This window comes from Gadus morhua, chromosome 8, assembly GCF_902167405.1.
Source record: "Gadus morhua chromosome 8, gadMor3.0, whole genome shotgun sequence".
NCBI classification, from domain to species: domain Eukaryota; kingdom Metazoa; phylum Chordata; class Actinopteri; order Gadiformes; family Gadidae; genus Gadus; species Gadus morhua.
In genome coordinates this window covers 4,024,777-4,038,041 of record NC_044055.1, presented here as the reverse complement: position 1 = coordinate 4,038,041, position 13,265 = coordinate 4,024,777, and the positions used below count along the sequence as shown (strand labels likewise).

The 13,265-nt window shown below is 46.3% G+C and overlaps 1 protein-coding gene across 4 annotated transcripts in view; it reads right to left on the bottom strand.

Moving 5' to 3' along the window:
* The window catches only part of efr3a (EFR3 homolog A (S. cerevisiae)), an 82,572-nt gene extending 77,210 nt beyond the window's left edge, over positions 1–5,362 (bottom strand). For all 4 annotated transcript variants that reach the window (XM_030362652.1, XM_030362653.1, XM_030362654.1 and 1 more), the window contains exon 1: positions 4,456–5,362. In XM_030362652.1, coding sequence (XP_030218512.1) covers positions 4,456–4,465 — 10 coding nt within the window. In that variant the 5' untranslated portion in view covers positions 4,466–5,362. The remainder of the gene's footprint in view (positions 1–4,455) is intronic.
* Between the last annotated feature and the right edge of the window lie 7,903 nt (positions 5,363–13,265).

Genomic DNA, 13,265 nt, shown 5'->3' with positions numbered 1-13,265 from the left:
AAGTTCAGAAATCTCCCGTCCTTGCCGCTGTTTAGATATGAAACTGATATATTTAGAATATCGCTGCCAAATAATGTTCCTTTCAGCCCCGGTCTGCGTCTCCTCCTCTAGTGGAGTAGCACCACCCATCAGAATGTTATCATAAAAGGAACCAGGCTAAGTGGTGAGAACGGAGAGAGATGGATGTGTGGTCTCGCCCCGGACAGCTCGTGTGGTCCCAGGGCACTGGTCACAGTCTCCACTCGCTGTCCAGCTGACAGATCTTAATAGCATCCCGTTTCTCGCACGTTGGCATTTAGGACGTTCTAAAGACTGAAAATCGCCACACATTTCAACTAAAGAAGATGCTCTTATTATAATGGATCCGATTGCTTCTTCTTCTTTTTTTTCATCTCAATGGCTAAAACATATATTAAAAAACCTAGAAGTGTTAACATCCGCAATAAGACAATAACAACTCAAATATACCGCGGATATCTAGAGCCCTTGATTCACCAATCAACCGCATCATTAAGGAGCAGGTAGGGGTTAGACAGTCCATAGACGGGTCATTAAGGAGCAGGTAAGGGTTAGACGGTACAGAGACAGGTCATTAAGGAGCAGGTAGGGGTTAGACAGTAGAGAGACAGGTCATTAAGGATTAGGTAGGGGTTAGACAGTCCAGAGACGGGTCATTAAGGAGCAGGTAGAGGTTAGACAGTAGAGAGACAGGTCATTAAGGAGCAGGTAGGGGTTAGACAGTAGAGAGACAGGTCATTAAGGAGCAGGTAGGGGTTAGACGGTACAGAGACAGGTCATTAAGGATTAGGTAGGGGTTAGACAGTCCAGAGACGGGTCATTAAGGAGCAGGTAGAGGTTAGACAGTAGAGAGACAGGTCATTAAGGAGCAGGTAGGGGTTAGACAGTACAGAGACAGGTCATTGAGGAGCAGGTAGGGGTTAGACAGTACAGAGACAGGTCATTAAGGATCAGGTAGGGGTTAGACAGTACAGAGACAGGTCATTGAGGAGCAGGTAGGGGTTAGACAGTACAGAGACAGGTCATTGAGGAGCAGGTAGGGGTAAGGGGCATATTGCTCTAGGATTCTAAAATGTACACTGTGGTTGATATTGGGGATGGAACTTTTGCCTGTCAAGACAAGCACCCAACTAGAATATCCTGCCTCTCCTTCAAGGCCTCTCTTACTCCATCATCACTTGAATGTGGCGCTTCACACTTTGAAAGTAAGGCCTAAAAAAAAATGTTGGTTGTCAGTTGAGGTCATGGGTAGGTAGGGATGGGCGATATGGCCTAAAATCCATATTGCGATATACATTGCAACCTATTGCGATAACGATATATATCACGATATATAAATCATAATAGAACCATTTCAGAACAGGTTACATAGACTCTAAGGAAAGTCAAACTGCTAAATGTATAAAACAAAAGAAGAAAGAAACTTAGTATGTCGTTTTGAGAACATTTATTGCAAAACTAATCATACAACATAATGTTGTAGCTGCAGAGACTTTAAAAAAGAAAGAAATCTTCTGTGTAATGACGTATACTTCTCTTAATGAAATTAAAACTGGTGGGGTCTTGTTAATAAAGAAACGGATACTGTGAATTAGGGAAATACGTCCACGTCCTTTTACTGTTTGTACACAATGATGACGTAGAACGCATGCGCGCGCAGTCCGGCAACAGAAGTATGGCAGAGATCAACAGCTTGTTAAGCTATGCGAGGGAATTATCACAAGATCGCGAATTTTACTTCAACAAGTTGACTTTGACAAATGGTGTTCGACTTCCAGATCCGTGTACTATTAATGAATGGGTTGAAGACAAGCAAGTCAGCAAGTGGCCGAATATACAGTGGCCAGATATATATATACTTATTACACGGGTCTTTTCAACGTTCCGTTCACTTGCATGGGCACTTCACAACTTCCGGCGGTGAATTATTTTTATAAGCCCCGACAGGGCGAACAGGACACCGACGCGCAGCGGAGGTGTCCTGTTCGCCCTGTCGGGGCTTATTTTCTCGATAATGACCGGCGTTCTATACATTATCCCTTACGTATTTAATAGAGAAACCGAGCTTGTACACCAGAGAAATTACGAGCCTATAAGTCACTGGATGATGCTTATGAATACGTTGTCTGTGGTCATGTACAGAACGTCAAATACAATGACATGACTAGAGTTTTATGTGGTGAAATCAGAATTTTGTATTATGTCCTCATTCCAGTCAACACGTTTAATCGCCTGCAGCCACAGACGCCGCCGGTTGCTCTTAAATGGTTGTGATCCTGTCGGAATCCTATACAACTTTAGTCCGCCGGTGGAATATCGATTCTGACAACCATATACGCAACAACCAGACATTTTGATGCTGGAAACTCTTTTTGATCCACTTATAAACTCTTGCTAGTCAGTTGCTACCTCCTGTGTGAGTCAGAACGACTGGGAAACAATACCACTTCTGTTGCCGGCATGCGCACGCAACTATTTGATGACGTTGGCTGTAAAAGGATTTTAAATAAAGAAAAATCTTCCAAGTGTGTGCACAGATACTTGCTATTAAAACATACAACAACAAGTGCAAAATGAACGCATATCATTTTGAAATGAACATGAAATGAGCGCAATCACCAGTTCCTCCGTTTCGCTTTCAGCCATATTTACTTAGATGACGATGATGCGTTGAAGCCGGTTGGAGCTCATGGCTCTTTAAATTTCGCGGGTCACGGACGATGCGTTGCAGCCGGTTGCAGCTCGTGGCTCTTTAAATTTCGCGGGTCGCGGATGATGCGATGCAGCTGGTTGCAGCTCGTGGCCCTTTTTAAAATTCGCGGGTCGCGGACGATGCGTTGCAGACGGTTGCAGCTCGTGGCTCTTTATATTTCGCGAGTCATGGATAGATCGCGTCAAACATACATTATCGCGATAGAGCAATATAACTAAAATCTCTATCGTAGGCCATTTTTTATCGTTGATATCGTATATCGTTTATATCGCGCATTCCTATGGGTAGGTAGGGAATTTATTTTATTTTTTCCAGCGGCAGCGAATGATAAGTAGGTTGTTTTCATTTATAAACGAGAGAATGCGCTCATCCTTGTACAGAATGAAGAGGTGCTGTACAAAAACGTAATTATAGTTTGCATCAAAAAAAAAACTTTTTTTTTTTTTTTTTTTTTTTTAAAGCTCATAAAATAATTTGTGTCTCACACAAATGGACAGGGTCGGTCGGAAACGGGAACCAAACAAATTTTTTTTTTAGGCCTAATGAAGGTCCAAGTCCACACAAACACTGACACACAAACGCCTGGCTAACTGGAGCAGCCAGACACACGTTGTAGCTATAATTAATAGCACAATTCACTGTGACCCTGAGACACAGACTTGTGTTCAAGACAAAGGAGGCCATTAAAGTCACTTCAATTAATAATTACACATAAGGCGTTAATAGAACACACACAAAATAGTGGGGCGGCATACTTACAATCCAATAAGTGTCATAGAGTGTCCCAAAAGGCAAAAAGAGCCAGATTAAGTCCTAAAATTAGTACCACACAAAAGATCACCAGAACTTCTCCAGGGAACTCCCGTGTGGCCCATCTACTCTCTGCCATCACAATCAGGGCATTTGGCAGACGCTTTTATCCAAAACAATTTAATTTATTACACAGATTGACCCACCGACGAGTCAACCCTGCAAGGCCAGCTCGTCAGGAGCATTTAGGGTCAAGTTTCTTGCTCAGGGACACATCGACACCTAGCTAGGAGGAGCTGGGGATTGAACAAGCAATCTTTTGGTTACAAGAAAACTGCTCTACCTCCTGAGCTAAGCCAACCCTTGATCACAAAGCCTCTAGGCTGGGTCATCATACCAAGAGCCAGTACTAACAAAGAGGCAGTACTAAGGAGGTGGAGGTGAACATTTTGGACGGCAGCTGTGCAGGTCCTGATCACTGACTACAGAGTACACCAAGGGTGAGGTACACTCGGGGTGAGGTACACTGAGGGTGAGGTACCGCCTCCCACAAGGGCCCTGCACGCCCCCGTGGGTGGTGTCCACCATGTCGGCTCTTTAACGCAACACAACACGGTGGGTGTGTTAACGTTATTCAGCGTCCTTGTGTTCGTCCTAAACCCGACCGAGCCTCGTACAGCACACCGCTAGCCTCGGTGTAGCAGTAGGCCTATCCCCCTTCGGACCACAGCGCCCCAAAAGCGTTCACGAATTACGTTTCGTAGGACTAGGCCTACTTTAGAGCGTTGTAGAGCGAGGGGTAACAATCAACACAGACACACACACACACACAATAACTGCCACGAACGTTGGCGTTTACGTCATTCTGCAGACACGTAATCACACACATACGTTAACGTTCACACATACACACACGCACGCACACACACACACACACACACACAAACACACACACACACACACGCATCGCTTACCTGCTGGCATTCTGTGGCTGTTAATGTACCGCCGTTCCTCTGTCTTGAACACCGGTAGGTCTCCGGTCAGTCGACCGATAACATGTACCCTCCTGTCCGGTAACGTCCCCGGGTCTCACGTCGTCGAGCATCGGACCCGGGTCTCTCCGCGGATCACCGTGACTGACAGCCGAGGATGAGGTGTTGTTAATTGTTGGCACACTACACTTGACTCGACTCCCGAGATCGATACCCGCCGGGAGTGTTGTGTTCGACACCCTCGATCTGAACCTGACCGACAGCGGATCGATTCCCCAGCGACGTCGGGTTCGGGTATGGTACCCTGGACGTACACGGGGTGTTAGGGGAGGTAATTAGTACGAATACCTGTGAAGCGCGAGGGGAGATTAACCCGCGAGTCTCAACGCTTCCTGCTCGCGACGCGGTGCGTTCAAGCACAACGCGGAAATCCAAACTCGGCCCTGTCTTTGTTGGGTGTTAACCAGAATACACCCAATTAAAAAAACATGTTAACGTGTTAAATTCCGTCACAGGGATCTCCGAGACGTGTTTTTGAAAATATTTTTGCTATTCCAGAGTAGGTAAATGACCTAAATGTGTTTGTTACTAAAGTTAAATTGCCTTTTCTTTTCTTTTGTATAGTGCATTTCCTGCTGTCAAAACTCTGTAAAAACATGTTAAAAAATAATTGCCAAGAGTAGATGCATTTTTTTTGTTATTCCAGTTATATATAATTCATAATGTGCTACTTTTTTTTTTGTTTGTTTGTTATTAAAGTTTTTAGAAAATATATATTTTTTAAATTGCATTTCCGTATAATGATAATCTTTATATGCCTGTTGCTCTACAGATTTGGCACAACACTGACATCTTAAGGTTTTATTCCCTTTCTATATGAAGGAAGAAGCAGGCAAAAAAAAAAAAAAAAAAAAAGCAGGCATTGCCATTTCTACTCCAACATTTCCTTGGCAACAAGCCAGATTAAATGACCAGTTCATCTAGCCTGTTGAACTCTCTACATAAACTAGCCTTAGTTTGGTCAAATAATCCGAAATGAGTGGTTGTAGTGTAGGGTAGGTGAGGTATTACACAGAGTGAAATGACCAACAGAGAGAGTTGTGTGGGCTCGCTAATCCTCTCTGGACTTTTGCTGCTCAGGCGGCTCGCGGGCAGAGCTGATTAAAGGATTTAGCGAGAGCTACCGGAATCCCAGGCATCTGCTAAGTCCAAGCGCAACACCCGACCCAACAACAAAGATCATATCTCAGCAATTAATCTTCAGAGGAAATCCCCCCCATCATAGCAGAGGGGCGGGCTGAGGGGAGGGAAGGAGCGGTCATGATATTGTCAAAGCAAAGCCTTAGTTTAGACCGTGAACGGCCTTTACCGTCAAACACTATTAATTCAAAATAGCTGTACAGCAGCAAGGGTTTAGATATTCTGCAGGCCTGCCTTCCAGCTGAAGGCATCATATGGCAATCACTGTTTGATTTCTCTTAGTTTGTAGGGCCTTTACATTGGTACCATTTATATCCTCTTGTATATCAAATTTGTGTAAAAGGTTTTTCATCAAATTTACCAAAAAATGTATACTGAGTGGTTGAATGTCAATTCCGCTTCAATCTCCCATTGTGTGTGTGTGCGTTTTTATGTGTGTGTTATTATTGTGTGTTTTCTATTTGTGATTGAATATATGTGTGTGTGTGTGTGTTTGTTTTATTGTGTGTGTCTGTGTGTATTTGTATTATTGTGTGTTTGTATTTCTGTGTTTGTGTTTGTATTATTGTATATTTGTTTTTATACATTTGTGTGTGTGCTTGTTTGTATATGTGCATGTCTGTTTGTGTATTATGTCGTGTCACTGAGCATGATAAATGTCAGAGATAATAGCTGCTGGCTCTAAATTGATTGCTTATCAAGCAATAAACATCGCTTTAACTGCTGTTTACTCCTGTTGATCCGTCGGCCCGTCTGAGTGGATTACCCTCGGATCGCGTGCGGAGGTACACGTCACCAACCAACAGAGGAAGCATGGCCACGGGGTCATTGCCACGTCAGACGTAGGTCGTCGTGGTGACACATGTGAAATATATACCGTTTAGACGTGTGTGTGTGTACCTTTGCTGTGACAACCAGGTCAGACGTAGGTCATCGTGGTGACACATGTGATATATAAACTGTGTATTTTGTATGCGTTTGGAGCGGTTGTCTGTGTGTGTGGGGGTGGCGGCCGGTTGCTCAAACAGACTCACCTGGCCCGAGTCCGACGGGTTAGCCTCTGGGCCTGGGGGATGCTGCACGCCCGTAGTGCGGTGGACAATCAGGAGACGGGCTGCATCATCCATCACCGTACCCCGAGGAAGAGCTCTGACACGGGGCCGGTCCCCCCTGCTGCTCCCTCTGTCACGTCTCCCGACCTGCAGGTAAACGGGTCGTCCATCACCTCCGTGTGTCCCGCATGTGGGCGGAGCCCCACAGAGCTGTTCAGGGGTCGAGGAGGCGGGGCTTGCTGCCAAAACGGGAGCCCGCAGGCCTGAAAAGTGAAGTTTCCTTTTATGCATGAATGGGATGTGATGGCGATTGATAGAGATGTTTGATGTCTTGTTTGTCCGATGAGACGATATGTGTTTGTGTATAACTGCCGGTGAATCAGATGAATCGCTCCTTGTTTAGATGATAAGCATTTACATTTTTACATTTAGCAGAGGCTTTTATCCAAAGCAACTTACAATGGTTCACAAACACATGCACACACTGAAGGTGGAGTCAACCATGCAAGGTGACAGCCAGCTTGTCAGCTCGTTAGCAGACGTAAGCAGTGTCTTCATGTGCAGACACATTATTATTATCATTACTATTATCAACCAACCACTTCTAACTCTTCTAACATGTTAAGTAACTAACTTGCCAAGAACTAACCTCTTACTTACTAACTTATGGAGTGTCCTAGCTTGCTACATATCCTATAACCTACTAACACACGTGACTCTCATCTGTCCGGCCTCTGTGCCATGAGCATTTCATCAAGTGAGTTCTGTTTTGGAAGACCAGTGGCCAGTGGATATGTATTATAGATTTTGACAACTTTCAACATGGCGGCCAATTTCTGATGTTGCCATGGGAAATATTTTATGAGCTATATTGGGCAGTCTGACAGCATCACCAGACATTGAAAATAAGTTTGAAATATACTCATGTGACGAGAGAGGAGTTAAAACACGTCTTCGTTAATTAGAGCGCCCCCTAGAGCTCATTGATCACCAAATTCATTGAGTGTCCCCGGAATGACGTCATTGATCTATGTACCAAGTATGGTTTTGCATGTGTAGCGTCGTGTTTTGTATGGCTGGACTACGTCAGCACCTCTCTGTAAAAGCTTTATAATGTTCAACGGACTGGTGACCCATCCCCTGACCCCTGAGCTCTGACCTGACCCAGCACCACTAATGAATGAGCTAAGCCCCTCTGCTATACACATGCATGACGCTACGAGCTAGAGAACAGCAGACTACAGCAATACTGCACACAACTTTGGATAGTGTGTCTGCCCAGCTGCGTTCTGTCCCCCCACGAGCTGCCCGGACGACACGTCTTCCACATTGTCATTGTTTGAATCTAAACTGCGTATTAACACGGTTTAAAGAAAAAGATCATCATAATTCAGTCAATCAACAGGATGTCGGGTCAGAATCTCCCGACCCGATCAGGTTATTGTTAAAAGGTTTTGGAACAAATTGCTTGTCCCCCGATGTCCACTTGGTTAAATTAACCCAAACCGGAATGTTCCAGTAGAACGTTCCGGTTCTGCTTGTTGGGGTTATCATGGAGTCAGTTTCTTGGTGTTGGTGGAGAAGTTTGATCAACAGAGATTTATAGTTGTTTTTTTTGTGTGTGATGTTTGTGTTGGGCTATTTCTACTTCAGTTCTCCTGGAAAAACCTGCTAGTTCGCTCGCTGCGTGTGTGCGTGTACGTGCTCGTGCGTGTGTGTCTGTGGACCGACCGCATTATGGCAGCATTAAAGGCAGACCGTTCTGCCTTCCAGCGTCGCTGACATTAACGCGGGGCGGTAGAGCGGTGGTGGAGCGGCGGAGCGACAGAGCGGCAGCCCGTCGATAGCATGGATTATTCCGCTCCTCAGCCACTCCCGCCAGCATCAGAAATCGATGGTCGCGTTTTTCTCTCCTTGTCGGACCAGACGTTTTGCGCCTGGCGGGTCTTTGTAGGCCGTCGCGGGGGTCCGGGGGGGGAGATAGGAGGCGGAGAAGAGGGGGGGGGGGGGGTTCTTTCTCCGGTACCTCCTCTCTCGGAGAGAGTTGACATTTCGTCTCCAACCCGCTGACATTTGGGCTCCTTCTTTCCCGGTGCCGTCGATTCAGTCAATCCACACACACACGTATACACACACACACGCGCACACACACACACGCACAATTTATATAAGCCTATCCAACCACACACACACACACTCAAAAATACTACATTTATCTTATATATTCACACACACACATACAAATTAATGGAATTTAGTTTGACTTTATCTGAGCTAAGGAAGATTTGGCCTGGCCAGTACAATCCATCTCCATTGATCTAATCTCCTAATTGAGTCATCCCTCTTCCTCGTCTGCCCCCCCCCCCCTCGTATTGAGGGGTACCTACAGGTAAATCGCTTACACCTCAGGGTTTGACGGTGTTGATTGGCATTGTGTTGTAATCTGAAGCACACATATATTATCGCATCTCGCCTTCAGCCAGGTGAGACTCTCTCGGTATAACATCCCATAATACAACAGCTCTGTGCTTTCCTCATTAAAAGGCTGTCAGCCGTCACACGTGGAGCCTCATCTCCGGGAGCGCAGCACCGAGAATAGCCTGGAGTCTGCACCGCGAGGAGAGAGGAGGGAGGGGAGAGGGGAGAGAGGGGGGAGGAGAGGGGAGCGAGAGGGGGGAGGAGAGGGGAGAGGAGAGAGAGGGGGGAGGAGAGGGGGGAGGAGAGGGGAGGGGAGAGAGAGGGGAGAGAGAGGGGAGAGAGAGGGGAGAGGGGTTCTGAGGCCAGGGGAGGCTGCGTCTGAGGCACACTCTCTGTGCGCCTCAGACGCAGCTCTCTCTTTAGACGGCAGGTTAGACAAATTGCGTCTGAAGTGACTCTCGTATTAATAAGACCATGATGGTGGTTGAGTGATGGTGTGTGTGCGTGTGTGTGTGTGTGTGTGTGTGTGTGTTTGTGTGTGTGTGTGCCTGTGTATTTGTATGTTTGTGTGTGCCTGTGTGCTTTTGTGTGTGTGTGTGTGTGTGTGTGTGTGTGTGTGTGTGTGTGTGTGTGTGTGTGTGTGTGTGTGTGTGTGTGTGTGTGTGTGTGTGTGTGTCTCTGTCTCACAGCACATACATCAGGCTGTGGTGCCCATGGAAAGTGTTAATTAATCCACTCAGCCTGAATAGAAACTGTCCTAGGAACGGAGGGTAGCTCTCTCCTCCCCTTAAAAAGCTCCACTTCTCTTATCTTATTGATCATATTGATTGTATACTGATGTTATATATATAAATTCGATAGCGGTGATGATGGGGAAAGCGATCCCTGTAATTGATCAATCAATCCTCTCACCGATGGTAAATTAACTGCATTTATACAGCGCTTTTCTAACCAGTGGCCACTCAAAGCGCCTTACAATATTGCCTAACACTCACACACCCATTCACACACCGACGGCGGTGTCAGCCATGCAAGGCAACAGCCAGCTCGTCTGGAGCGGTTAGGGTGAGGTGTCTTGCTCATGGACACCTTGACACTGGAGGAGGGATCACCGGGGATCAAACAGCAACCTTCTGGTTACAAGCCAACCCACTAAACCTCCTGAGCTTTTTAACTCATCTCAAGACCCTGAACAGAATATGGATGAATATAAATAAATCCTATTTCATTTGATATATTCCTAAACGACGTGAACTAATCACACTGTGACGGATTCTATTAATTGCACGTTTGAATATTAATGAGGCCATATTTTCTCATATGTCCTCAGGGCCACAGTCTTCCCTGAGTTCTCTCTCTCTCTCCCTTCTCTTTCTCTGCATCTCTCTCTCTCCCTCTCCGTCTCTATATATCTCTCACCCACTGTCTCTCTCTCTTTCTCTCTTGCACTCACTCGCCTCCCCTCTCTCCTTCAAGAGCGAGAGATGCAGAGAAGAAGGAACCTCCCTCCATCCCTCTGTCTATCTCCCTCCGCCATCTCCGTCTCCCTCCTTCCCTCCCTCCCTCCCTCCCTCCCTCCCTCCCTCCTCCATCCCACTCTCTCTCTCGCGCCCCGACTATCTTCAATATGTGTCTCTGTATTGGAGAATGAAAGCAGTGTGTATTTTTGTGCTTGTGCATGTGAGTGTGCGTACACATGTGTGTGCGTGCGTGCACACGTGTGTACGTGTGTGTGTGTGTGTGAGACCTACCTCTCTGATTTGTCTTCTATATTCACATGGAGACCTGCTAAGAACACCTCCTCAATACACTCTGATCCTCAGAGAGAGAAGGGGGGAGGGGGAGGGGGAGAGAGAGAGAGAGAGAGAGAGAGAGAGAGAGAGAGAGAGAGAGAGAGAGAGAGAGAGAGAGAGAGAGAGAGAGAGAGAGAGAGAGAGAGAGAGAGAGAGAGAGAGAGAGAGAGAGAGAGAGAGACAGACAGACAGACAGACAGACAGACAGACAGACAGACAGACAGACAGACAGACAGACAGACAGACAGACAGACAGACAGACAGACAGACAGACAGACAGACAGACAGACAGACAGACAGACAGGAAGGAGAGTAAGACAGCTAGGAGAGTAAGACAGCTTGGGTCAACTATACTATAACATAGTACATTGCACTTAGCAATTGCAGTTCAACAGACAGCTGATACTTATATATATCACAATATCCAAATGTATTGTACTTGTACATACATGTACCCCCGGTCTCTTTTGTTTGTCTCACTCCAGCCGGAGTCCCAAAGTTGGTAACCATGCAAGGTCGCGCCAAGGTCAAACGTTTTGGCTGACCACTTGCCATTACTCCCACTGGATTGGATAATATAACCATAAAATGATTGGTCTCTGTGCAAACCCCTCCTCCAATGATTCATGGTTTCTCTTCTTCCAGCTTGTGTGTGTTCAGCCGACCACGAGTTAGTGTCACTAGGACCTCATGCTCTGGTCTGGCCCTCAGCCTTATGGAGGTACCGGGCCTGCCCTCTGCAGATGGGGATCACGCAACACCAGGGGTTCTCAAAGTTTTGAAAGCTGAGGGCCAATTTAGGAACCCAAAATTTGACTGAGGGCCGCCAAAGGAAAAAAAAAATCAGGCGGGAAACGCCGTCAGCATCCCAGTGGTGAAAAAGAACATTGCACCGTGGACCTCTGGGAGTGAGGTCAAGTGAGGTCCAAATCAGGAAACTGAGGTTCATCCTCTCAAAGTAATGAACAGTCGGATTAAAACTAACAAATGTAACAGTATTTAATTTAAAGCTAGAGAGTCGACTTTTCTCTTTAATTCATTTTTGTGTAAATTAATATTGCTATAATAAAAAAAAGAAAAAGAATGCAAACTTTTTTTTTTTACTTACGTCTGCTGCGCCGCCATGAGCCACGGAGATCGCCAGCAGAGGCAGAGTTAGACGCTAGGTTATAGCAGACGCTAGGCTATACCAAACAGTAGGCTAAACCAGGCAGTAGGCTAAAGCAGTGTGTGTGTGTGTGTGTGTGTGTGTGTGTGTGTGTGTGTGTGTGTGTGTGTGTGTGTGTGTGTGTGTGTGTGTGTGTGTGTGTGTGTGTGTGTGTGTGTGTGTGTGCGTGCGTGCGTGCGTGCGTGCGTGCGTGCGTGCGTGCGTGCGTGCGTGCGTGCGTGGTGTACCAACATGAGCTGCATTGATCAGAGGAGATCAATCATCATCCCTTCCACCTCTCCATCCATTACGAGACATTTAGGAGATTAGAATGCTAGCCCTAATTTAGCTAGCTCATACAGGTAAGCTGCAGACTAGCTTTCGGCTAGATTCGGGTTAACTGCAGACTGATTTGAGGTTAGCTTCAGACTAGCTTCAGGTTAGCCATAGACTGATTGCTGTTAGTTGCACGCTAGCTTCAGGATAGCCGCATATTGATTTCAGGTTAGCTGCAGGTTAGCTTCAGGTTAGCTGCAGATTGATTTCAGGTTAGCTGCAGGCTAGCTTCAGGTTGGCTGCAGATTGATTTCAGGTTAGCTGCAGGCTATCTTTAGGTTAGCTGCAGGCTGATTTCAGGTTAGCTGCAGGCTAGTTTCAGGTATACTTCAGGTTAGCTGCAGCCTAGCTTCAGGTTAGCTGCAAACTTGCTTCAGGCTAGCTGCAGTCTAGCTTCAGGCTAGCTCTAGGCTATCTTCAAGTTAGCTGCAGTCTATCTTCAGGTTAGCTGCAGGCTAGCGGAGCTAAGTGTAAGACTAGCTGCTGATGTCCTCTTCAGAGGAGGACCATCATCCCACGGTTAGCTTCAGGTTAGCTGCGGGCTAGCAGCGTGCTACCTGAAGGTCGCGGCGTCCTGCTGGTCGATGGCCGCCAGGTCACACGAGACCCCCAGGGCTCGCCGCATCAGTCTCAATTATTCAACAAAACCCTCTTTTCTCCCCCAATTAGCCGATCAATATGTTATTATTATCCAGCTGGGGCCCGATTACCTCCGATAAGTAGCGCTTCTGCTCTAGTCTGCTCTCCTTTGGTAATGTATTCCATTTAAGTCATTAGATTGTGTCATTTTACACTTCATGTTATCTAATCTATTTTGCTCTGTTATTTCATTGTCATTGTAATTTG